The sequence below is a fragment of the Pleurodeles waltl genome, chromosome 4_1 (genome assembly GCF_031143425.1).
Source record: "Pleurodeles waltl isolate 20211129_DDA chromosome 4_1, aPleWal1.hap1.20221129, whole genome shotgun sequence".
Lineage (NCBI taxonomy): Eukaryota > Metazoa > Chordata > Amphibia > Caudata > Salamandridae > Pleurodeles > Pleurodeles waltl.
Genome location: NC_090442.1, coordinates 314407462 through 314434804, shown reverse-complemented (window position 1 = coordinate 314434804; position 27343 = coordinate 314407462). Strand labels below are relative to the sequence as shown.

The window sequence follows — 27343 nt, the reverse complement described above, 5'->3', positions numbered from 1 at the left end:
GACTTGTCTTGCCAGAAAAAGCGCAGTCTTGCTGGCTGAAGCATAACATATGAGATGCCCCGCTCTTGCAGATTCTTTTTGACAGGGAGAAACTTGCATCAGGCATCTTGCACAGATTGCATGAAATTTGGGAAGAAAGTGAGCTGCATTCCTTTATGGCAAACCTCTTGCGCCTCCCGGGAAAGACAGAGAACTTAATCTCTATCCCTGTAGTTAAGGAACTTCATGATAATGGACCTTGGATGAGCACCTGGAGTTGGTCTGAGAGGAAGGGATCTATACACCCTCTCAATGATAAAGGATTGGGAAAAATGTTTAGTGCCAAAGAGCTTTAGGAGCAACTTTTCGATGTACTCTTCAGTACGCCCCATCAATGTAGTTTCTGCAATACCTAAGATGTGTACATTGTTCCTCGTGATCTGGCTAATATATCTTCATTTTTGAGTTGGACTTTGCGCAGTTCAAGTTTCATCTCCTTGAGAAGCTTTGCATGCTGCAGGTGTGTGTCTTTGACGTCCAAGATGCGCTGTCCTGCATCATGTAGGCGTGTTTGATGTGTATCCATGCGATCTTTCATGTCATCGATTTGTTTGGGCAGGAAGTCCAGCTTGCCATCAAGGGTTGCCAGACTAATTTGCATTGCCTGGAGAATGGACTTTAAGCCTTCCTCAGGGGAGGAGGTGTCATCTTCTCCATACTCTCCTTTAGGGGATTGGAGAGGTGAAGGCCCAGTGGTTGCAATTGTCTTTTAGAGTCGAAGGTGAGGAGTTGCTGCTTAGATTTGTCCATCGTGTCACGGGAGTATATAGCAGAAATATAGCTGATCAGAGTCAAAAAGGAGGAGCAGTATAGTCTGAGAGATACAGCAATAAATGGAGAGTTAGCTTCTGTCTAGGAGTAATATGGCGCTGTGCCAGGCACTATTGAGTGAGGGTGTTTTTGTCTTTATGGGATGGGCTTATGGAGTGCTGCACAGTGTAGTCGCCCCAGTCATATCAGCAGAAGTAGATGAGAAATGGGCAGGGTTCAGGTGCGCTCAAGCCAGTGCGGTTTTAATACTTGCAGGGTGCAGTGTGGTGTGCTGCCGTAATTTACCCTGGGCATCTCTGTAGTTTGGGTGTGGGAGACTGAAAACACAACGTAATGTACGGCTCCCCTGGGCATCTCTGTAGTTTGGATGGGGAAGACTGAAAGCACGCCGCCGCAACTAGAAGGTAATATGTGTGGTCGTAGGCCACGGCTAGGCCCTCCTCACAAAAGGATGTTGGTGCATCCTTCTGGCCATCCCTGGTCTGTCAAGCGGCGCCGCGCAGTCCCAAGGGCTAATCAGCACTGTCCGATGGTACTGACAGCACCCACTGCTGCCTCAGTCTGGCATAGAGAGCGGCATAGGGGGGTATGGCGGCCCAGGGCAACCCAGCAACACAAGCCCAATGCAGGGAGGCTTCCTCCGGGGTCCACGCAACCAATACCACACCAGGATCGCTGCCACAGCAAAGTTATATGCTGGCACACATTTTCAGCCCCCCTGGCTGATCAGCAGATGCGGCCGCAGCAGCATACAAGATCGGCGCTCCAACCAGCAGAACGCTTTTAGAACGCCGACATCTTCGTGCGGTGCTAAGCCACCCCCCTTCCAAAGGAGCTGGTTACTTGACAGATGGTAAAATCTAGTAAATCTGATTCCGTCCTGTGGCGTATAAATGTGATGGGCCCTTGCATGGCAGCGATATACTGATGTGAGGGCACTCGGGCGGAATGAAAGGTCTGTGTGTGGTGCGTGAATGGCATGGGGATGGACCATAAAGTGGTTGGTGCCTTGATGTGGCTTTATGGTTCACCATCAAAAGTCTTGGTTTCAATGTTCAGATACTTTTATAAGTATTAAGCCAGCATTTCTGGAGGTGCTAAAACCAACCAGCGTAAGTGGTGGACTAACTTTTGTGGAAGTAAGAGAGCTCTTATTAAGAACTCCTTGCTTTTTTTCTCATTATGGGTGGCTGTGGATTTTGGGCCCTAGCTCAGCCAGCACTGAGGAAAACATGCACATTTCTGAAAAGTAGACAACCTGGGGAGTCCAGGGGTGCATGACTTGCATGGCTCTCACCAGGTAATATTACCCAGAAGCCCTTGAAAATGTCAAACATTGGCACAAAACATAAATTTTCATCACATTTCTGTGACGGAAAGACAGGGAATCTACATGGACCCACAGGTTTACTACCACCCTGAGTTCCCATACGTCTCCCAATAAGAACAGTACCCCACTTGTAAGGATGGTCCAAGAGAAAACAACAAAAAGCCCTAAATCGCTATGCCAACCGATAAGCAATAGGGGTAGGTGCGATATCTGGGGCTGTGCTGTGGCACCACCTATGCAAACATATGAACCACAGATATTTTTTTAAACTAGATAACTAAGGAAGTCCAGGGTGGTGTGCCTTTTGTGGATCCCACAAGGTATTCACACCCACACTGCTCTACAAACCTCATACTCTTTGACTGAAATTACACATTTGTGTTAAATTTCTGTGATGGAAAGGTCCGGAATCCACAAACTTCCTACCACTCTGCATTACCCCACATGTGCTGATACAAAATATTGCCCCCTCTTGTATGGTTGGGTCTAGTGCCCGCTACAGGAATGGCTCAAATCAAGTTCTACAGGAGCCGTCACCAGGGGAGAACCATTAAACTTGGTTTGATCCATTTCTGTCACAGGCCTACTCACACAAGTGAGGTACTATTTTTATCAGGAGACTTAGAGGAATGCTTGGTGGCTGGAAACTTGTGGCTACACGCAGATTTCAGAACTTTCCATCACAGAAAAAGTTTGAGGTTTGCAAGGGATTCTGGGTAAAAAAAAACTTGGTGAGATCCACTTAAGTCAGCGAACCCTGGAAACCATTAAGTGTCTAGTTTTCTGAAATGTACAGGGTGACTATGTTTCTCTAGGTGCCGGCTGAGCTAGGGTGCAAACATTGGGAAAAAAAGGGTCAGTTTTCAGTGGAAAAATGTGGTGCATCCCTGTTGTGTTCTGGGCCGTTTCCTGTCACAGGCGCTGGGCCTACCCAGACAAGTGAGGCTCCATTGTTATTGGGAGACTTGTGGGAGCACAGAATAGTACAATATTTGTTATTACCAATTGCAGTTCGCTGCATTTATGCCTTTCAAATTTAATCCAGTGTATGAGAAAGAAGACATTTTGAAAAGTACCCTTTTAAACATACTGTAGTACGGGTACCCAGAAATTCAGTGACCACTGCTCCTAAACTCCATATTTTGCGCCCATTTCATAAATACATAGGTTTCCTTGACACCTATTTTTCACTCTGCCTATTTTGCTGTATGAATTGGACTAGTCTCGGTACTCAGTGAAAAACCACTGCACGGTGCAGCTCAGTTCTTGGGTCTGAGTACCTTGGGCTCTTAGAGAACCTACAAACCCTATATATAGCTGCAACCAGAACGGTCTAGTGGGTGTAATGGCATATTGCTTATGTGAATCAGCTATTGTGACAAAACGTTACAGATAGAAATGTCTCAAATGGCAGTTTTTTTCCTAGTCGTTTTCAATATTTGTTTATTCCAACAGTTATTTTCCTTGGGAGAAACTAGCCGGATCTATGCATATGACCCCTTGCTGATTTCGGAATTTTGTCTACTATTCAGAAATTATAGCTTTCCTGGATCATCCATGGGTTTCACACTGGTTTCCACCACAAACCTGAAGTAGGTTGAGAGCACAAAAAATAGGACAAATGGGCTATTGCTTTGAAAAATGCCAAATCTGTTGTACAAATTTAGGTTTTTAGATTCAGCTCTGCATGTTCCTGAAAGCTGGGACGATGGTGACTTAGCACAGTAAAATGTTTGTGGATGTAATTTCTAGGGAACAAAATAGACACTAATGCAGATGTACTTTTTCTCTATATTTCTCAAAAAAACTCAAAAAGTTGATATATTTTGTCTACTTTCTTGCCTCCATGGGAATCCACAAACCCTGGGTGCCTTTAGAACCCCCAAGATGCTGGGACAAAATAAAATGCTAATTTGGCGTGGATACCTTTTGTGGGAAAAAGGTTATGATGCCCTAAGAGCAACCTACCCCAAATAGCCAAAAAAGGGTCATCACTTGAAGGGCAGTGGAAATGCCCAGCAATTAAGGGGTCACAGTAGTGAAAAACAAATTTAGGAGTTTTTCATGACCAGGACATGTCAAACTTGAAAGTAAATATCCAACTCTTTTAATACAAATGTACCCCGCTATTTGGACTGTTTTGGGCCTAATATAGGAGTGGTTTATATTTATTAAAAAAAAGAAATAGGTTTAGGCCTGGCAAAAGGGTTATTTTACCAGGTCTAATTGGCAGTTTGAAATGGGAGGCCGGAGGCATGTTTAAAAGAACTACTTAATTGGATGGCACAATAAGTGCTGCAAGCCCACTAGTAGCTTTTACTTCACAGGCCCTGAGTACATGTTGTACCACTTTACCAGGGACTTAGAAGTAAATTAAATGTACCAATCATGTGTAGGCCAATGTTCTCATGTTTTAACAAATTAGCTCAAGAACTTTGTGCACTTTACCACTGCTGACCAGTGCTAAAGTCCTACAACCAACAAAAATTAATTTCAGAAAACAGGAAGTGAGTAGGTAAAACATTTGTGGAAGACCACCCTAAAGCTGATGGGTCTAAAATGTGTCTCCCTGCTGAAAGTGGAGAGAACTACCCACTCTCATGGGATTTCTCATCACTAAGGCAGAAGTACCTGGACAGACTATGAGCACTGGCGTGGGCTGACCCAGGTTGGTGTTCCACCGTAAAGTCTATGCCCTGCAGGGAAATTGAACACCTCCACAAGTTTTGTTTTTTGTTTGTTTGAGCACCTTTTACACCACTGCCATGGGTTCAGGACTAGGTGGACACCACTTGGAGGGTAGGACTCACTTCAGGCAGGGTCCAGGTGCAAGTTAAAAGTTGTTTTTGTTTCCCTGTACCTCAGAAGAGGAGGCCATCCAACTAGTCTCTGGAGTCACTTTGATAGTCCTGGGTGCCAGCAGTCCTCTGAGGGTTCAAAGTAGGTACAAAGCAGCAGGATGTCCTCTGGAAGCGTCGGAGTAGTCCTTTTGAAGTACAGGGTAGGCCTGAGAGTCCTATGCAGGTCCAGGGGTGGGCTTGAGGATTCTATTTTTATACTTGGTGCCAGCTTGTGGAAGAAACCTCTAGAGTAACTCTCCCCAGAGATGGTTCTGGAATTTCCATCCTCCCTGCCCAGGCTCCAAGACATCCGGGTTGATAAAAGGCTAGTATGAATTCCTTTGTGAGTGCGCCAAGGCAGCGCCTTTGAAATTTAAGTGGGGCAGGAACTGCTCTGCCCGACATATCCTAGCAGGATGGCCCATACTGCCAACCTCTAGTTCCCCTTTGTCTCGCTCTTTGGGAGGAATACAAAAAGGCCAACAGCCATGCTAAACACAGTAATGTGACTCAGGACACATGCTGCAGGCACCAAATTGTTAGGACAAGATAATGCCAACTTTCTAGAAGTGGAATTTTCAGAATTGTGAACTTAAAATCCAACTTTATCATTAAAAAGGTTTTCAAATTGCAATTGTTTTGTGACCAAACATGACATTTCTTCCTGTTTCCTTACAAAGATTATCACTTATAAAATGCATAGGTTATTCTATGGGAGAGGCGTTGCATTTATGAGTTCAGGATCAGGACACGTAAAATGTAAAAGTACAAGTCCAACACTTTAAGTACAATTTAACCTGTCCTATTTTAGGGCCTACCATAAGGGTTATCAGATGTATTCAAAATGGAGGATTAGGTATGGAAAAAGGGTTTGCTTTGCCAGGTCTAATTGCCAGTTTAGAAATGCATACAGGCTGCAATGGCAGGCCTGAGCTATGTCTTAAATGGATAGCACAATAAGTGCAGCAGGCCCACTAGCAGCATTTAATTTACATGCCTGGGAATACGTTGAACCACCTTATTAGAGACCCATCAGTAAATTAAATGTGCACATCAGGTGCAGACAAATTGTACCATGTACAATGATCTTTTAAGAATAAGTGCACGTATTCTTATATAGAGTGTGGGTGTCTGTCTGTCTGTAACATATATAAGAGCACAAGTACTTTATTACTGGTTAGCAGTGGTAAAGTGAACAGAGTCCTTAAGCCAACAAAAGCAAAATTCAGAAAACAGGAGGGGAGTAGGCAGAATGTTCAGGGGTAGGAAATCCTAAGGTTGATCGGTCTAAAAAAACCTGGCTTAAATGTCAGAGGCATATGAAAGCACAGGCTCAAAATAAATTTAAAAAAATAGAGTCAAGCTATTATGCTGTACGGCATATTCAGGAGATCCTGAAAGTAACAAGTCTTCTTGAGGATAATAGGAATGGCTTAAGTTACAAAAGCAGCAGTAAAGAAAAAGGAGCCCTGACAGGGGCATTCAAATGGCACAACAAGGACAATGCAGCTACCAGTTTTGATGTTTTTCTTCTCTCTAGGTCTTGAGAAGTTTGATTCAGTGTTGCTGGGGATGTGCTGAAAGCAAGCTTTATTTTTTTGCTCCACAAATATTAAAGACATCTGCATACATTTACCCTTTTACGAGATATTAAGAATAAAAGCATCCACAGATAAAGCAAAGGAAGATTGTTTCTGCTGTCCCTTGTGATTGTAAGGACAATTAAAACAGTGGCTAAGCTATCTCCAGAGAAGCTTACTTTTGGGCTCTCAGTTGAAGTGAATAAATGTTGAATTTTCCACGTAAGGTAAGACCTTCCTGTAAAGTCCTTGAGAAAATTTCCATTCGTTTTCATTGCTTTTAGAACTCAAAAGGCAAAGCATCCTAGTGGCCTGCACTATAGATTAATTGAAATAATTTGCCAAACTCACAGACAAGTTAAGACCATGAAAATAGGACTCTACAATTGCCTTACAGTGAACTGCAGAATACAGCAGTTTTGGCGCAAGAATGTAGTAATCTTTAGCAATTATTCAATATGAATTATTTTAAAAACGACGTCATGTTAAACAGCGCCACAGAGCATGAATAACAATGGAGACAAAGTCGGCTGAAGCTTTTTTCAGAACCTCTGACCAAGAGCCAGGGCATATAAGGCTAGGCGGGGGATATGCAGGTGTGGGCTTTGGTGTAAAGCTTTTTATGAAAAATGAAGAGACAATACACACTTTAGCTGTAAATTAATATAGCAATCAAAATACAGTGATGGTGACAAGCATAAAGTATGACACATATTCACATCAGGCTTTAGGCAAGAAGAGGAGCAATATCTTTGTTCTGAACAATACTGACAAGAGTTTGAAATTGCAGATCCATCCAAATGTTGTTAGCCTTTTCCGTGCCCAGCACGACCTACATTTGACAACTTCAGTGGAATTGTCGTGTCAGAATGGCACATCAGAGCAGAAGGAATCAACCTGGTGTGGTAGACACAGCCCCTGTGTTCCAGTGTTCACCAGAAATTTCTGAATTATTCTCATCACTAGGATTGCTTAAATAGTTTCAATTGGTACCAGGTAGATTACGGAGTTAAAGGAAGGCATACCTTTTTCATTTAAGAAGGAGTTTCTCTTTAACTGAACCCATATAAAATTAAAGACGAGCTCCAATGTGCCAAAACTAACCACCCGAGGTATACGATTGAGTCTAGGCTCTTCACTGGTTGCACTAGCTATCCATCAGCATTTGCATCTAATAAGACTACAACAAAAGAAAGATCCTACAAAGATTAAGGTACTTGCCTCAAAGTTACTGCTTCATGAATTCTGCGGTACAAGTAACACTCAACATACAGCCAAGGTGATTTAAACCAGCTTGGAGGTCCCTCTTCATTCATTAAAGCTGCCTGATATTCCAGATACTGGTTCCACAATTCTTGATCAGGAAGCTTGTCGGTCAAAGGAATTATTGGCTTGTCTGTCTGCAGTTCATTTCGTAGTTTAGAAAGAAAGGATATTGCTTTCTTTTCCGCATCTATGCCTTCCTAAAATACAACACAAGACATTAGCCCACTATAAATACATACTACACACACACACACACACAACTATATAAGAATAAGAACGCTTATTCTTGAATGATCTACAAACATATCAGCCAAGAAGATAAGGCCACAGTATGTCCTGAATCAGTTAACACTGTTTTATTCATATCAGGTATCTTTTGCCCAATATCTGCTGAACTGGTGTCAATAACTTTTTAAGACATACTCCATTCCTTATAAAACAATGAATTAAGCAACTGTATTTCTTTTGTTCCTATTCAAAGAAGACACCAACCATAACTTGTGATCAAACCATAAACTTTTCTCAAGTAAGAAAAATGAAATACTCAGTGTTCCCTCTATTTACACTATTTCAGATGTGTCCCCTATTTCTTACTGAGAAACTATACCTACTTTTGTATCTATAGCCAGTGTGTTGTATACTCCACCCGCTTACCTTCCAACTGTCTTCCTGGTCTTACTGCTGCTACAAGGTTGAGGCTTGACTACATGAATACCAAACTAATTTTCTTCAATATATTCATACTGCAGCTGACTGTTTCCAACCTGCAACCAGTACACAAAGGCATAACTGCCACACTTGGAGAGCTCTGGTGTCTGTTCGTTGCTTATCACATTAGTTTCCAGTCACTTTACCTCTTGAATTAGGTGCACTATTTACAGGGTGGACATTCTGAAATAAAATTGCTGCACCTCATAGTTGAAGTGCAAGAAGAGTTGATTTTGGTACAGACTGAATAGGACTATTGTTAAAACAAAGTAACTTTTTAAAAAAATGTGTCTAGACAAACAAAGATACAATGTACCCAGTTTAAAAGTATGGATAAAATAAACATAAACATAACACTCCTGAGCTTTAAAAAGCTCAGTTTCATAAAGAAAATCATTATATAAAAGTCACTACAGTATTCTACAAGAATGGTAAGTCACTAAATGAATCACCATATAAGTTTCAGCTCAGTACTCATAGTTCAGACTAAAGTGCCTAGATCTCGATATCACCCAGACCCAAATTGTCAAAAATCTTTTAGACAGGTTGATTTAAGCCTGATAGTATTCAAATGATAAATGTCAAAACATTTCAGAGGCTCATCTTGAGAGGGTTCATACAATTGTCAATCACCTAACTAAGATTGCAGGAAAGATAAAACAATCATAAACCTAATGGGTAAATCCTATCATCAATGTAGAATAAGGTGCACATTGAAGTTTGGTGGCAGCCATAATGCATGAAAACACCTGGATTCAATTAAGGGTTAAACAAGGGCAAGTGGCAAAAATATGTACCCTTTCTGGCCTATTGTTATTATATCGAGGACATATATGCTGAAGGCTTAAGTCCCACTTATTTTGCTTGTCAAGAATAATAGAAAAATCAAAACATTTTGTGGTAGTGCTGTAGCCCATATTGAACTATATTAGTTGAGCTATAACTCAGGCTGATGGAGGTCTGCAGCATATCATAAGTTATTTTCTTAGCTCCCCAGTTTGACCACTGGAGTGCACAATTATCTAGATGGTCTTGTGACGGTTCCTTAAAAATGGTATAATACCCAATTATTTTATGCTGTGTTGAGCTAATTAAACGTTCCATATGGTAAACATTAAGAAACCTAGTGCTCTGACTTGCAAATAGCAAAAAGTGTATGTTCCTAATTTTTCACATAGTTGTGGGAATGTATTTAGAATGCCTTGTGAAAACAACTGGTAAAGAAATGTAATTTGAAACCATGGAGAACTGTATAGGTATTTGATTATATATAAGATGCTCTAGTGTAGGGTACCCATGAATTTCTAAGATCTTGCCTTTTTTATGACATTTAACCAAGCCAAATCTAAATCCCTCAGTGGCTTATATCTAAAATGTTTAGGATAGAATCTGGAGTGAGAATCGAAAAAAGTAATCCAGATAATCAGGAGCCCAACCATGGAGACTCGACAGGAAGAGAACGTAGAATCCATATAATTTGATAATGCATAAAATCATGGTGTACTTTGTCTATATGCATAAATTTTTTTGAAAGAAGTTTCCATAATGCAAAGTGAAGTACATAAGAGTAAATGTGTAAGCCTACAATTTGTCATGGATGACTAACAATACCTGCATTATTTTTGTCAACCTGAGGCCACACTACCCAGCTTTCCTGGCATTAGTTATTATTTGTCTCTCAGTGTTGTGCTCTCTACTTCAATTGTAGTTTCCAAATTGAAATTACAATATTCTTGTTAGCTCATATACTGCCTCCCAGATCAGTTTATTTTGTAGCTTATTTGCCCACTCCACCTTTATATTTACTGGAAACATGGGGCATGCGGTTACTTTGCCAACCTAATTCATTTACTACACAGAATGATGAAATACCACAAAGAACACAAGACCTAAAACAGGTTACAAATGTGGGATGAGCCATCTAGGACAGTGGTTCCCAACCTGTGGCCTCCTCAGGGGGCCTGAGACTGCTTACAAAATTAAATAAAATTAACAGATCAGATCAGGTCCCCAGCTTTCAGTAATGACTCAGTGGGGATGTGGGGGGGTGGGGAGGAGGAGGGGGCTCCTTGTTTCCAAGAAAGATTGAGTGGGGGGTCCCTGGTCTCCAGCAATGATAAAGTGGGGGTCCACAGAAGTCAAAAGGTTGGGAACCACTGGTCTAGGTTATTTACATATGTGATGGAACTGTACTGTAATACCTCAATGCTGGCAACAAATTAGAAAGTCCAAACTGTACCACCAATGAAGGCATGTATTTTAGGAGCTGTCCTATGCTTACCAAAAAACAAAATGTGGAGGAAAAGCGACAATATTGGTACAGACATTGGGATAAAAGTGTATGCACACGGAACTTCTAAGTCGCTAGGCACCTAGAATGGAACAGTGCCTGAAGGACTTGGATGATGGGGTACAGCAGAAGAACTACCTCCATTTAGTCAAGAAAGACTATATGCTGGAAGGGCTGGCTGACTGAAAATTCTTTCTCCAGTTCTTTTTATATTCCCATGTTTACTATCCGCCGTGTGTTTTGGCATTATTATTAGAACAAATGTACATTACAGATAAAAACGGTTGCAATTATTGCATTCAGAAATTGATGGGAAAAAAAGAACCCGAATACAACTGCAGAAATGCTATAAACCCACATGTACCATATAACACTCATGACTAAATTCCCTCTAACACTCATCACATAATTACTATTAAACTATGAATTTTTAACGGTGTAATGCTGTACACATTTATACATATACAATTGGTAAGTTGATGAAAGCAGGTTTTGTTTTTTTGGTGCTTGTTTTGTTGAATGTTGTGTCAAGTTGTGCAAAACAATAAAAAATATTTTTATAAACTATACAACATATGGAACTAAGTGTTTTCTGGTGCACTGGATACTTCTTCATCCATGCTTTTGTTTCTTGATCGTTTCCATAAAATAAAAAGACACTATATAATGAAGATTACAACTACTCTGATATTACCATACGAGAGAGAAAGCACTGTTGCACAACTCAAATTATTGGATACACAGTACCTCTGTGAATAGAAAAACAAATACACTGCAACCCCAAGGGCTGCAAGAATACTGCAACTAGTATTTTAAAGTGCAAACAACTAACCCTATTCAATACCATTCAGAATAACTGGCTGACCAATCATTCATCTTTGACTGCTTCAAAATGAAATTCCATAAATGCAGGTATGCGCTATCAAAAATAACAGAACGCTCAAGGTCCTCCTGGTCAAGGTCTGATAGTCTTTCCTGTCAGAGTGGATTTATCCAGTCCAAAGCCTGGTGCTCCAAAACCAAAGGAAGATAACTGAGAATAAAAAGTCACCCACTATTACTACTTTTCTTATGCCTTTTCCTCATTGTCTTGGTCTTTTGTAGGCACAGGTAGGTGCTGCGGCATCCCCTTGTGCACTTTAGCGACTCTCCTATTATGTTGCTCCTGGATGCTGTTGACCTCTGTCATCACATCCAGGTAGCATTTGATGTTATCAAGCCGTTCCTGTTGCTGTGATCTCTTCCTGGAGAAATGAGCTGCGAGATGGTGCAGGGAATGCCTAGCAAGTTTGTTATGAAAGCGGAGATGATCAAGTACAGCAGCTTCTTCTGTTTCCTGATGAGTTGCCTTCTCCTGGGTCATTTCCCGATTCCTGGTGAGTTGCCTTCTCCCGGGCCTTTTCACAATTGTCGAAACACTTGATCATACAATAAAAAAAAAAAATCCAAAAAAATCACAGGGGTTGCCAAAATCAACAGTGCATGGGTATTTCACATACCAACAAGTGATATATCATACTGGTTAAAGCTGATGTTAAAAAACCTGTAAAAAATAAATTGTTGACTGAAAATACATGTTAAATGATTGTGTAACGTACCTCTCCATATTTTTCAAAGAAGGTATTTTTATGCCTGTGCAATGTATCAATAACCTTTGTCAGAATCTGAGGTAGTCTGTCTTTGATGGTAACATATGCAAAGGACCTACAGAATAAAAAGGCAAAAAAAAAATCACCAATGTAGACTTATTTAGAATATCTGAATTATCCCAACACTCCATACAAAGCGTTTGGCAGCACATTTTAAAAATGAAAACTTTCTGGTACAGACCTATTATAATTTAACAAGACAGTGCATCTATCTAGCTACTGCACCGTGATGCCATCGCTGGTGTATGCCTGGGCATGAAATACTTAAGTTCAACAGGTGGTTACTGACCGGCCCACCCAATCACGTGGCAAAACAATTTCTGACAAGCCATAAACTTCAAACCCATGCTGGCAAGTTCACAGAATAGAGATATGCCTAACTTGTGTGGTGCTATTTAGATGTATCCATCATTTGACCATGAACTCCATTGTGTGCGATTGACTCCATCTTGTGCCCGGCTGCAAGTGCAGGGCAGCACAAGTATTTTTCCGTACAAAACATGTTTTTCTCTTTACTGGTGAAGAGCCGGACAGTGCTAGAACACATTAAGTGGGAGGCGGACGAGATGTCAGTTCACAAGGTTCAAACCGTCTTATCAGAGGAATGTACAGCTTTGGGAGCTTGGCCTGTTCTATGGGTGTTTTTCAACACAGATGCAGTACAGCCAGCGTTTAATTACATAACAGAGGGGAGACGGAGGTTCCTAGAACCTTCTTCTAGTGGTGTTGTAAGGTATAAAAGACAGGGAGACTTGGCACTAAGAAAGGAAGTCTCTTGTGGAGTAGACACACTGCCCAGGATCCCTGGGATCCCAATCGTGGGTCTCCTGCCTTGGCTGATCGAGGGTTCCCCAGTCTCACTGGCGAGGATGATGTCTATACCCTCCATGGTGATGCATTTTAAATGTTGATTATTTAGCTGAAGTATACATGCTTCGTTAATATATTGCACATTTCTTTTTTTCAATCTTGACCACTTGATATACATGAATTTATCTCTGTATATACACGTTTTGCTGCACTTGAGTTACATGCTTACTCTCATATATTTGTATGACTTTTATTTGATATCTGGAAAGTGCCTTAATAAATTCATTATTTAGACTAAGAGTGCTGCATTCTTTTGGCATTGTGTTCTCTTGGTTTAAGTGAGAGCAATACACCTCGTTTATAGTCTGGTATCAACAAAATAACTGTGATTTAACAAGTTTGGAACTGAATATGTATACTGATAAATGACTGTCTCAATGCTTCTAAAGAAGTAATAACTCTAGGCAGGACATATATAAAAGAAAAGAGCATCCTTGAAATGTGTACAAATATTTGGAAATGACTGCCTTACTGACTCAAACTACTGATTTTAATTATAACTGTTTGCTGAAAGTTTCAGGGACCTCAGTAACCACACACTTAATAAAAAAGACCATCACTTACACAGGATTAGGAAATGAATAACCACAGTATATGTTAGTTAACTGTAACTCTTGTTACATCAGTCTATTTTCATTGGAAAAAGGGTCACACAACAGAAATGTATCAGCTATAAAAATTCCTGCTATTCGAGAATAAATAAATTCATGAGATATGTTAGCATGCAAACGAGGCTTAGGGCATAAAAGGCTGGATGCATTCATTTTCTCAAATATTTTCCAGGATTGCCTCCTTGGAAAATACACAGCAATTGTTTGTATAGCAGTATGCTTCTGACGGATCACGTGTTCCGCAAATCAATTGTAAATAACTCATGCAATAATATGCACAATGTATTATCTAACCTTATAGCCTGTGGTTATGGAGTAGCTCAATGATGATCTTGAATTTAAAGATTTCTTCAATGAGCTCAGCCCGTTTTATGGATCAATTCTTTTTTATTAAGAAAGTTGCAAAATAGAAGGGGTGGTACACAACTAAATGCCTACAACCCTGAGGGGTTGGCAGCCTGGTAATGTGAAAGTAGTAGGCGTACACAGCTAATGCATACAACCCAGGGGCCGGCAGCAATATTGAAACAAACAACCAATCTAAAAAACAAAAATAAATAAATCCACACCCCACCATTCCTTCTAGGATTGCGAGGAAACATTGGGCCTTCACGATCAGTCATTTCCAAGGTCAGCATACGGCAGGGGTGATATCTCCAGGTGGGTGCAAGAGGGTCTGAGTCAGGAAAGTATCGGGGAAGGTAGCAACCGCAGGAGTTTCAGATCGGCGGGCGCAGGCCAATTCATTCAATTCCGTAGATGAGCATGAAGGGGGCCCAGTCTGTGGAACAGTCGCCTGATCTCTGATCTAGTGTGAGTGACATTTTCACAATGCCAAGAATAAACCATAACTTATGTAGCCAGGATGTACTTTGAGAGATTTTATCAGTTCCCCAGAGAGCAAGGATTAATTGGTGAGCTGCAACTATTGCCAGTGCCATGTGTTGACCTCAATGAGAAAAAAGGGGGAACGTCAGGGGAATGGGAAGTCCAAGAATCATGTAGACTGGAAACCTAGGGATAGAAGCCTCAAATGCTTTGTCAATGTCATCCAGCACCTGAACCCAGAAGCATGAGAGTTTGGGACCGCACCAACTCCTGCTCCCCTTAGAACGCTCAGGGTGCCACGCATGTATTCTGGCTAGAGTTAAATACTAATAGGACACTATCTTTTATGCTGTCTCTGTCCTAGAAATGTTGTATGCGGTGTGTTTGGCTCTGTGGTAGATATCTGCCCATTCCGCATCGGAAAGAGATCTGCCAAGCTCCTCCTCCCCCCACCGTCTCTGCGCAGGTGTGCGGGTGGTATGAGCTTCCTTGCTAAGGATGGCGTACAAGTTCGAGATTAGGCGCCTACCATTGTTCTGTGAGATTAATTATTTTTCGAAGCGTATCAGAGTCCTTTCCACATAGGGCCAGACAAAAGGCTGCAGCACTTAATGACGAACTTGGAGATATTCTATCCAGTCAGCTTCCTCCAAGTCATAGTCTGCTTTAAGCTACTCAAAAGGAATTATCCCTTGGGAGTCAAACAGGCATTTGATTCGTTTACAGCCCCCTCCTGCCAATGCTGAAACCGATCAGGATGAAGCCCAGGTATTAACTCTGGGCTGTGTAGGACTGGTGTCATTGGGAAGGTCATCAGTCCCGCTTTAGCTGCCACTGTGTCCTACACTCAAAGATGGCGCCTGTCACTGGGGAGGAATAGAGTCCCCAAGCTCTGTGTTTCCTAGGCAGCCAGGGTTCTTTCCAAATATGTGAGCCTGCCACTGCCTGGTCCATGAAACACCAATGCTTCTCAAAGAGTGATATTCTCCATTCCACCAGAAATCGCAATTGCGAAGCCTGACCGTATGGCAGGAGAGAAGGCATGGCAAGTATGCCCTCCCGCATACGACAGTAAGGAGCTGTTTGTGTAGATGAGGTTCACCCCTATCCCCCCCAAATAAAACGGTTGATAACAACCTGCATGGAACAAAGTGCTTGTTTCGGCTGAGTCAGCGGCAACAACCTGGAAAAGATAAAGAAGTTGCAGCAGTGTGGTCATTTTGATGGCCGCGATTCTGCCCAGCTAGAAAGGCCCAAACATTCCTAGCCATTTATGTGTGCCTAGATCTGTTTGGTCAGAGTGTTATAGGTTACAGAGATAGTTTTAGGAACTGACTTTGTCAATTGAATCCCAAGGTATGGGGTGTGTGTGGAGGCCCACTCGAATGGGAATTAGGCTCACAGGGCAGCTTCCTTTGGGGGAGAGATGGAGAGATTCTGAATTAATGATTTTTACATATTGACCTGAAGCCAGAAAATGTTCCAAAGTTCTGAAGCTCTGTAACCACGGCCGGGAGGGAGGTTAAGGGATCCATGATGGCCAGAATGACATCTTCAGCATAGAGGCTGATTAGGAGTTTTTATCCTTTGAACTCAATGCCAGAAATGTTTGGGTGAGCCTGTATGCACTGGGCTGGAGACGCCATGTACAAGGCAAAAAGAAGAGGGGGCAGGGGCGGCATTGTGGTGTACCCCGACCGATAGGGAAGGACGATAAGGAAAGCCCATGGCATGCACTGTTGCCCTAGGAGAGCCGTATACGCTCTTAACCCATCCAAGAAAACTGGTGCCACATTGCCGTGCCGGTGTAAAGCCAGCCTGGTCTTGTGAAATCAGTCCTAGCAATAGTGGGTTGAGACTGTGTGCTAGCACGCTAGTGAACAACTGAGCATCGACATTTAGGAGAGATATAGGTCTAGAAGACCTGCATAATGTTGGGTCCTTACTGGCTTAGGGATAGTCGTTATGGAAGCCTCTAACATGGAATCTCTAAGGGTACCAGAGGAGGCAAAAGAGTTGAAGAGTCGCATAAGGATTGGTGCTAATTTGAGGCAAATGATTTTATAAAATTTAGGGGAGAAGCCATCCAGTCCAGGGCATTTCATAGTCTTAAGACGAGCAATGGCTGAAGTTACTCCTACAATACTTATGGGTTTATCTAGGGAGTCAGCTATGTGCAAGAGGAAGTGGTGTTGGAGGGTGGGATGTAAGGTAGGCTGTGGGGTCCTTAGGAACTCTCTGAGGTTCTGCATATAGTGTTTTGGAAAAATGTTTTAAAGCGTCAGCAATCTCTGTGTCTGAATATACCTCAGTAGTAGGAGTGGAACAGATTACTCAGACAGTCCCAGATTGTATCTTGGCTCGTAGACGATGAGCCTGAAGCCTTACCCAGTGGTCACTCCCAATATTGTGCTCTGCTCCACTTGAAGCATAAGCTCTATCTGCTCTAAGTCTAGGAGTTTGAGGAGCAGGTGTGTGCATTCAAGCTCTCTCCAGACCCACGGGGCCCGATTGTGTTTGTGAATCACCTCTAACTCCAAGACTTTCAGTTCGAGAATCTTCTGCTTCTCCTTTCGGGGACGGTTTTATGAGGTGGATAGAGCGATAAGTTCTTCCCTAACTACTAGTTTCAAGGCTTCCCAGATGGAGGTTAGAGAGACTTGGTCATTGTTATCAATCTGTAAGTAATCGTCTATCATCTTCCATATGGCTGTGACAGTCAAGGGGGACTGAAGTAGCGAGTCCCTCAGGCGCCATCGCCAAGTGTCCATCCGTGTGTGGCCAAGAAGTTTAGTAAGTGTTAAGGGTGCTTGATCAGAGAGTGACCAAGGAGCTATGGCAGAGTCGCTGACTAGAGTCTGGATGGCAGGGGTTGCTAGGAAATAATGTACCCATGCGTATGTTTGAGCACTGCTGCTATTGAGTATATAGTCCCTAGAGCTGGGGTGGTGTGCCTGCTAAATGTCAGCCAGTTCACATTTTGTAAGCCACCAGCAGCCTTGGGGTGATAGTGCCCCAGTTTGGTGCTAGCGTTGGCAGAGCGACTGAAAACATTGTCTATGACCAAGTTAAGTTGTCCCCAATCAGTATATCCACGTCAGGAGTTTGAAGTAAGGGTGTGAGGTCTTCATAATAAATGTTTCCATGTCGGTCATTTGGGGCGTATATGTTGGCTAGGGTGAAGTACAGGGTCTTAGGCATAGTCAGTATGCGAAAAATCATCCCCGTATGTCAGTCTCCTTGGAAATTATGTTGCTCTTAAACCAAGAGGAAAACAAAATAGCTACCCCTCCCCTTTTTGTAGAATAGGTAGACCATAGTTGTCACAGGAACCACCACGATTGAAGACCTTTAGATAATAAATGAGTCTACAGATGTAGGTGTCCGAGCGCTCTAGAAGGGAGAGGATCACTGTCCATTTAATAGGGTTATTTAGGCCTCTACGTTGAGGCTCAAGATTTTAACTTCCAGGGTTATCAGTCAGAGGGAAGCTAATGTTGCGCTAGTCACAATAGGTAGGGAGCAGGAGCATTGAGGGGATCCAACAACATACCCAACCCAGATAGGAATCAGTGCCCTTCTGTGGAAGAAAGGAATAACACCCCCAATAACAATTAAATAAGAATAACAACATATGTAGATCATCAACATGAACAAGTCCATCATCGATGTGGCCAGCATAGTCTAACGGCCTGGCAGGGTCAGGCATGACAGTCCAGTACTGGAAGAATCTTAGGATGATTTTACTTTGTGGTGTACCTGGCTCCCCATCCCCGCTCCCATGAAGCCCTCTCGCCTCCAGGATCATATTTATAATGTAGGGGTCTCCTCACCGTCAGGGCACCCCCTCACCCCCCCCGGCTTTTTGGTGTCCCCAGATAGCCCCTGGAGCAGTGTTTGCCTCTCTATAGCCATAGTTGCATAATCAAGTTTAACACCAGTAGATGGGCGTTTGGCGTGCTGCCATCGAAATGTTTTGTGCTACTTACTGTCTGGATATCTGGTTTGACTGTTACCGGAGGTGAGGTCCATGATACTGAGTATGTCACAGGCCTCCCGGAGTGATATCAGTTGGAGCAATTACCCTTTGTGGCGGAATATAATCCGGAAAGGATGGCCCCAGGAGTATGCTATTCCGGCTTTACGTAAATGAGCTGTGACAGAGCAAATTTTTCTGCGTTTCTGAAGGGTTATTGCTGACAAGTCTTGGTACAAAACTGGAGTGTGGTCACAAAAAAGAACCGTATGTGCCTCCCGAACCTTGCAAAGAATGTTTCCTTTCAAATGAAAATCATGGACCCAGGTCAAGATGGGGAGGGGGAGCCCCATTAGGACTTGGCGGGCCCACGCAGTGGACGGGTCAGGTTTTAGGTCTACTTCCTTTGGAATGCCCAAAATGTGTCGGAACAGGGCCCCCTCGTATTCTCTTAAGTCAGATCCCTCTGCATGTCTCGGGAACCCCTAATGCACACATTGTTCCACCAGGAACGATTTTCGAGATCCTCAGCATGAGCCTGGACCTCGATGTGTTGCTCCTTCAAATGCTGGACTTCCTGATGTAGCCATTCGACCTCCTCACCCTGCCAGTTGGGCGGTCCTCTACAGTGGAGACCCTGTCGCCAATCTCCACCAGATTACGTCTGCTCAAAAGAGTGGTCTGCCCCCTGTCAAAGTGATGTGCTATCGCCAGCTGCCCCAGTGGGTTTTGTGAGCATGTCTCTGAGGGAGCGATCCTTTTAAGACGTTGCTGTGGTCATGGTCCAGGGCCGCTGATTAGTTGTTGTGAAAGAGGGCGTCCGGAAGTGCCACTGAGGATGTCCTCCACAGTACACCAAGAGGCCCTCATACCCCCAAGGAATGAGGCTAGGTGTGGGGGGAGCAGTGGTCTAGCTCTGAGCCCTGAGGGGTGTGTGCCAATGTCCCAGGTGTGCGAAGGGGTAGCCGGTCCTTCCCTTCAAGTTGGTGATCTATGTCCATCTAGGCTCTGAGGACTACATGTAGGGACACAGGGTAGATGCTCGTCCGAGGAAGGACAAGGGACCAGATGCTGTTAAGATGAGAGCAGTGCAATGGGCCCTGCGCGTGCAACAGGCTATGGGTAAAGGTGTGCCTCTGGATTGACTGCTCAATATCTTCCCAGGCTCCTCTAGGACTTTAGGCGGTTGAGAGCGGGTGTGAGGCAGCAAGGGGGACCATGGCGCTGAGGAGCGTTGTCACAGTAGGCCGGCGATTGACCAAAGCGAATCCCACACTGCTCCTCCTGCAGCAGCACCCCCACCTGATGCGAGAGGCCAGAGGGCCCACCCGCTGCGTTAGTGTTGACAAGGGCACGGTTACTACGCCGGGCCAAAGGCAGATTTTGTTGAGAAGGAGGAAGGGCAGCTGCCTAGGCCTAACAAGGAATGCAGAATTCGGCAGGGCAAGAATTGGCGGTACGCTGTCGGGCCTCAATCCAGTTTTGCCACATGACCACCACCCCCAGGCAGAAACGTATACAGGCCCCAGCAGGTCCCATCTTTACCCCCGGGCCCATCGCAGCTCCATGTAGTCTTCAACGGGGTCGGGCAAGGGATGGGGAGTTCTTCGCTTTTCACCGCCTCCCTCCCTCAGCCAGCAGTAGGAGCTCCAGACGGCACACTCACCTACCACCCCTTCTAGTTGCTGCTGCATTCCTTGAGTTGACATTCCTTCTCCCCTGGGTGTCCCAGAGAGGCGAAGCCCGTCCAGGGAATTTTTTGGCAGGGCCCCCCATAGAAGCCTCGTTTCCCGCTCAGAGGGAGCAGAGAAGGCTCCGCTCCTAGTCCAATCAGGCCAGGATGCGCCCACGTGGGCTGCAGCTCATCCCCTCGCAGCAGACCCTACCATCTTGTCCCCTGATGCGGCCGGGCAGATCTTCAGGTCTCAGTCACTGGTGCCAATTCCAGGCTATCAGGGGAGGCTGACAGTGTAAGCTGGTACCTGGGTGGGAGCAAGGATCTTTAATTAGTTGAGGGATCCGCCTATACTTGGCAGAGAGGGTGCTATGTTATACTGTAGATTCGGCAAAGAAGGGGAGACCAGTGAAAGCGTTTCATCTGATCACCATCTTGGCCACACCCCCTGCACAACCCGGTTAACACTTGGTACAGATTCTGTCTGACTGGTATCAACATAGACCTTAGGCTGTCTGCTGATGTCAGTGGTGTCAGTCCAATGATGATCCTTAAAGGTCTCACAGTTAAGCGTGAGACGGTGTTTCACACCATCCTGATAAACTGTTTTAAGAAAATTGTTTTAAGAAAATTTATTTTTTTTGCATACCAATCCTTGATTGCCTGCCATCGAATAATTCAATGCACTAAGTACACAATGCTCAGATTTGGAAAAGAGAAGTTTATGAGTGGAAAGGCACTACAGAAGCTATCTGGGTTTGAAAAGCCGCTGTGGCACCCTTCCAACTCATAGATGGGTTCCCTCACAAATCAGTGAAACCAGCCACTATAGGAGATATGTACCAAGCGTCTGCTTAGCAGTGGATTTTTCTACTGAAAAAAAATGGGAATGTAAATCTTACAAAATTTAGTGAGATAGGCTAGTCCTCTTCACCAACAGGCAACTGGTTTACCCTTCAAAAACCCTTCTTGACTGACTCACAGGGGAGCAACTTTTTTGCCCTGAACAGAATGCACCTTAGACTGGTAATGCATTGAAGAATTTCTACATGTGTGTCTGAATATTGGAGAGACATTTTGCACAGGGCTGGTTCTGCCGTTCGGCTGATGGCCCACAGGACTGAGATGAGCTAGATCCTGTCAGAGAAGCTTGAGCACCACTTTCAAATTTCCTTTCTGAGATTGAAGAATACAGACGTTCCTTAGACTGAGCTTAAATTGTCCAGCAGAATTCTAGTAGGCCAGGATGAACTGGATATTTCCTATGTACACACTAGTAAAACTTCCTTTAGAAGCTGGAGGATGCAAAAAGGTCTGAGTGCCTAGGAAGTTGTTGCTTCAGTGAACCAACAACCAACCTTTACATGGTGTCAGAGCTTTGTGGACTGATCACAAAAGGAATATTAGTTCTGGTCAACTAAAAGTAAGAGAATGGTATTTTTGTAATATTGTTTGCATTTTCCAAGGGATAACACCATTTTGAAGTTCTTTCCCAACAGTTGATTTTAGTTTTCATTATAATCTTTTGATTCCTATAGTAGATTTTCTAACTGTCTTCTTTTAACTTGGTTTGTACTTTCTATAGCCCTTAACTTTTGATTTTGACCTTTTTGCAATAACTTGGTTTGGGCTTTTAACCCCTTCGCTGCCAGGCCTTTTCCCCTCCTATGCTGAGACTTTTTTTGGCTATTTGGGGCAGTTCACGTTTAGGCCCTCATAACGTTTTGTCCACATCTAATTATATTAGGCCGATCTGCCCCCAGGGGGGGCAACATTCCTTCTTAGTAATTGCGCACTGACGTCATCAGGAGCCACGGGGGGCAGGGGCGGTGTCAGGGGCCGAAGGGGAAGGGGAAGGGCTTCCCCTTCCATCCTTGCTATGGGGATGGCTCTCTCCGAGCTCCGGTGCCAGGATGTAATGGTTACGTCCTCGGCACAGGAGCATTGTGCCGTGGGACGCAACCATTACGTCCCCGGCACAGAACCAGTTAAGAGTCTTGAATTATCACCTATAATGTTGTTTGACTGCACACATGCTACAGTCATTTTCTCTGAAGCGGGCAATGCTATTGTGCCAAGCTACCACTGTTTCTTCTGAAATCAGTTTACCTTTAATGCAGCGGTATGGAATTTAATAAAATATCTACATTTCCATGGGACAGGTTGATTCCTAAATCTGCTTGTCCTATAAAAAAATCTACTTGTCCCTTTGGTGCCATGTAGTGTGGCAACAAATTATGGCAGCAATCTCATTATGTAACAGCTCTGATAACAGCCTCGCTGATTATGACAGGGTTAATACCATAGTAGGGCTTGAATACTAGCAGTTTCAAGCCCTACTATAGCAATTTCCTTATTTTGTCACCTTTCTGCAGATCTATATACTGGGTCGGTCTGGTGGAAGCCGTAAGCAATAGTTCCAGGGCTGGAATGCCTTTGAGTCTTTGAAACCTACTAACTTGCATGTTCTAAGGATTTTCAAAAGCTCTTCCCTAATCTTTTACCATGCTGGGAAAGGTTGAAAGGTTGGAAATCTACTCCTGACAAGGACAGATGCAGAAGTTCTTCCAGGGCTGGAAACAAAGTGGTTGGAGGGAAAGTTGCTCAATAGATTTTCACATCAGCAACTCTACACATGCATATCTACTTGCTCTAAGATACAGCTCACAAATATTTTCCAGGAGTACGATTTCCCGGTCTACTTCTGTACATTCTTGTGAATTCATGAAAGTCACTAGTGCAAAGACATTTACCATGGGGTGCACTTTTGTGACTTTCTTTAAGAACTGGGCCCCCAAATAGGTCTGGCATTAACCAAAGCATTTTGTTTTTTATTAAAATTCTATTTTGCTCTCTATCCATCTATGGTCTGACTTTACTGTGAGTAACAGCATCCTGCTCTTCTACAAGGAGCATATTGGCACACAAAGTACTTTTATTCAGTGCCAGGAACTACTGTGACAATGTGTGCTTTTTGAGACCAAAAAATAGTTATCGTGTTTTTTACAATGTTTGTTACAATAGCGAGGGCCTGGCAGTTCCCACAACAACAAAGTGCTACAAAAGACATGTCAAAACAAGACACACAGTGACAAAACCAAAAGACTGACAACCAATGTGGGATCAGTTGAGTTTACCAGTACTTGTTTAATTTCATGTTTCCCATAATCGTGCTGAAAATGATTACGCTGATTTTCAATTATGAATATTTTTGGGAAATACTAACATGCAACATCAGCACATTTTACTAAATGATGCTTCAAAGAAATAGTACCTAAAAGTTCACAGTAATTTAGCAAAACATTTTTTTCTTATTTGCATTTTTCTGAACATTTTATTTTGAAAGCAGAGAATCATCAGTCTTTCTTACAGGCTTCTGTAAACATCTGCATCTAATCAGAGAACAATCTGGGATCCATACTGTAAGCCTCATATTGTTAAACTTTTCAAACATGTGTACACTTTCTTTTACTGGACCCACTGTCAGTAGTACAATATGACCTTACAAGCTTTATTAAGGGTGCTCACACTAGTAATAAAGGCTTTGCATTAATAAACCATATATACAAGTTTGAACAGTATTAACATATAGACATAAATATTACCTCAACTGCAGACAGTTCCCTTCCCTGTAAACTGGCAGCCAAAGGGTTTGTGCTGCAGGGGTTCGGGCATACTTGTCCCAAGGACAAAATAAACACGAAAACTGGTTGTCATTGACCCCAAACAATATGTCCTGGGCATCGGGCTATAGGAATTCCACACTTCTGCGATGGTCACATTGGTTGGGAGCTCAACTGCTGTTTATTTCAAGATTGTGTTTTTTTTTCATTCACAGACTATCTCTCCAACTCCCTACGATGTGGATTTCCAACTAAATCATGCAGAACACACAAATAGTCATTATAAAATGCTGTATGCCCCATGGAAATGGTTCTTAACCTTTTGACTCCTGAGGGCCCCACTAAATCATTACTGGAACCGAAACCCCACTGATTCATTATAGCAATCTGGAAACCGCCACTGAGTCACTACAGGACATCAGGGGACTCTGGTCTAACCATTTTCAATGATTTGAAGCACAAAACACTACACAAAAGATACAGAAACAAGCATTTGTCAACAAATACAATCTATAATTTAATAGGAAGGTTGGAACGTTTCTAAATTCAATTGAAGGCAATTATCCTCCATACTATACTGTGCTTGATGCACTTGCACTGCTCTCACAAATCAATCATTCTGAGGAAAATAGCTCAATTATTAGCCTCCAATTTCATTTCAAATTCCTTCACATTTGCAAAATATTTTGAAATTTTGAATTGAACATTTTACTTATTTATTTATATACATTTTAGAAATCTGTCAGTATTCAATTTTCTAAGTAATTGCAGACCCCTAAGTAGACTTTGCAGACTGCCAGGGTTCCCCAGACCTCAGGTTAAGAACCACTGTCCCATGGAATATTGCTGTAGAGATTTCTATGGCACCAAATTTTGTGGACATAATACCAAAGGAAAACATACCAAAAGGTAAGCAAGTTTAGATTTTCTATAGGTAACTCTACATCTATATACCTTGTTGATACATCCATCTTCAAGGTGTATAGATGTGGACTTAAAATAAGTAAATCAATACTTCTGCTATATGCACTTACATTTCGATATTTTGGATCTATACATTCTGCCCACAATATTAGTTTGCCACAATATTCTGCAGTACAATCAACAAATACAATTGTATTTTCTCAGGTTACAAAATTCAGTATGAGCCAGTGAACTGTTTACAAGAAAAACATTCTGCCTTTTCTACAGAGATAGCAAGGCACAAAACAGGCCTGGTAGTGACAATATGCCCATAAACTTCCAAGCTGTATTAAGAAACCATGTACACCATTCACTGAGCTCAGAGAATTTTGAAACATAAAAAAGGTAAATGTTCCATAATTTATGTCTGGCAAAGGACAATGTGAGCCTGGAAGACCTGGACAGAGTTGTCTGGAACTCCCATGCTAGAAATGTGAGCTTTCAACAAGATCTTAATAGTCAAACATTGATCAAATGTTAAACCTTAAGTGAGCTAAGACAACAATGCAACGGAGGGTAGACACAACATCGGGCAAAAAATGAAAAGTACTCAGTCTAGCACAAGAGGAATAGCTGAGTCTCTGACTGAAAATGAGAGGAAACTTGCTACATTGAAAAAAACATCAGAAGGCCATGTAGCTACATTGAAAAGAACATCAGAAGGCTATGTAGCTGGGTCACGGACACATAAATAAAACAAATACATTCAGAAAAGTGTAAATTGCCCTGCATCCCCTCCTGGATATCAAATATATCTAAATGGGAACCTCACTGCCCTACTGCCACAAAGAAAAGGGACAATCTTGATGGAGGAAATTAGCTTGCTATTGTCAAAGAACTTCACACAGATTCTTAAATATATTGGTAACTATATTCCACCTACAAATGCTTAATCCTTGGGTAAGACTGGCTTCAGTAAGATATGCAGAAAGGATGTTTCAGGAGCAGTCACAGCTCTGTGCAGGATGCAGGACTCACAGTGACAAACCAGTGGTTCAGGGGAACTACAGGGGAGTATTTGTGCAACTCTTAAAACAGTAACACAGTGAAAACACCACAAACAGACTCCACTCCAAATTAGAAAAATAGATTATAGTTATATGTAAAACACACGCCTGAAATGACAAAAATCCAATGAGTAGAAGTCAAGTTATTAATTTTTTAAAGACTAAACTGAACTCTAGTGCTTAAAAGCCTAAAACTGCAACCGGGACTACCTAGTCCCAATAGACCACAATGGACTGCGGTTAGGATACAACACCAGACAAGTCCAGCTGAAGTGTTACCTTCTGTAAGTTGAGTCAAGAGTCTCATTCGCGGGAAGAAGTTTGTCGGGAACCAGGAGCGCATCGCTGGTGGTAGTCTGTGTGTGCAAAGAGTCAGCTGGGCATCGTAGACAGGAGGATGAAGTCTTTCGGTCGTGAGCAGCAATGCTTGCTGTGCAAAGAGCTGAACTTGCGGCTGCTTGTACTGATTCTTCATGCAAATGTGCTTGTTCGCGATCACAAAGAGCCCAAAAGCTAGATTTCAGGAGTCACAAAACCATTTTTAAGGTCCCAGGACTGGAGAGGCACCTCTTGGGGGTCAGGAGCTGGTTGAAGCCGGGTCCAGGACCTGAAGCAGATGTGTTGGAAGTCTTTTGTGATCCTGATACTTCAGAAACACAGGAGGCAAGTCAGCAAGCCCTTGGAGTCACTGGGTTCAAGTGAGATGGGTGCAGTCCTTCCTCAGCAGGGCAGAGGGCAGCAGAAAGCAGGGCAACAAAGCAGAAAAGCAGTTCTTCCAAAACAGCAGTCAAGCATGACAGTCTTTGTAGCAGCACAGCAGTCCTTCTTACTGGCAGAGTTCTTCACAGGTCCAGAAGTGTACTAATTTGGTAGGGTCAGAGGTCCAGTACTTATAAGCAGTTGTACCTTTGAAGAAGGGTCTTTGAAGTGCACAGAGGTCCTTTTGTCCTGCCCTGGGGTCCAGACTCACTACAGGGAGTTAAGCATTTCTTTGTGTGAAAGCAAAACACTGCCTATTCAGGTTTAAGTTTCAGCTCCTCCCTCCCATACTGCAGTTTGCCACTCAGTCACTCCTACCCTTCCTTTGTGTGAGGCTGTTTAGAGGAAATGCAGGAAACCAACTGTCACTCCACCCAGACAGGCTGCAGGCACACAGGGTTAAGAGCAGGAAAATGCCAACTTTCTAAAAGTGTAGAAACAACAAGGTGATGGATGGAATGCTTGAATTAATATCAGTCACTGGTCATCACTTGGGCCGCATCCCAAGACAGTTTTTTTGCCCACAGTGCCACCCCAGTTTGGACCCAGCCATATGCA

General features: G+C 43.0%; 1 protein-coding gene across 5 annotated transcripts in view; it reads right to left on the bottom strand.

Moving 5' to 3' along the window:
• Positions 1–27343, bottom strand: part of ARMT1 (acidic residue methyltransferase 1) — a 127826-nt gene that overhangs the window by 54917 nt on the left and 45566 nt on the right. For 3 of the 5 annotated variants that reach the window (XM_069228419.1, XM_069228420.1, XM_069228418.1), the window contains exons 3-4: positions 12423–12528; positions 7782–8023 (exon numbers count right to left, since the gene is read on the bottom strand). In XM_069228419.1, the coding sequence (XP_069084520.1) occupies positions 7782–8023; positions 12423–12528 (348 nt within the window). Of the gene's footprint in view, positions 1–7781; positions 8024–12422; positions 12529–27343 lie in introns of those variants that run through there. The other 2 variants (XM_069228421.1, XM_069228422.1) reach the window with 2 other exon arrangements.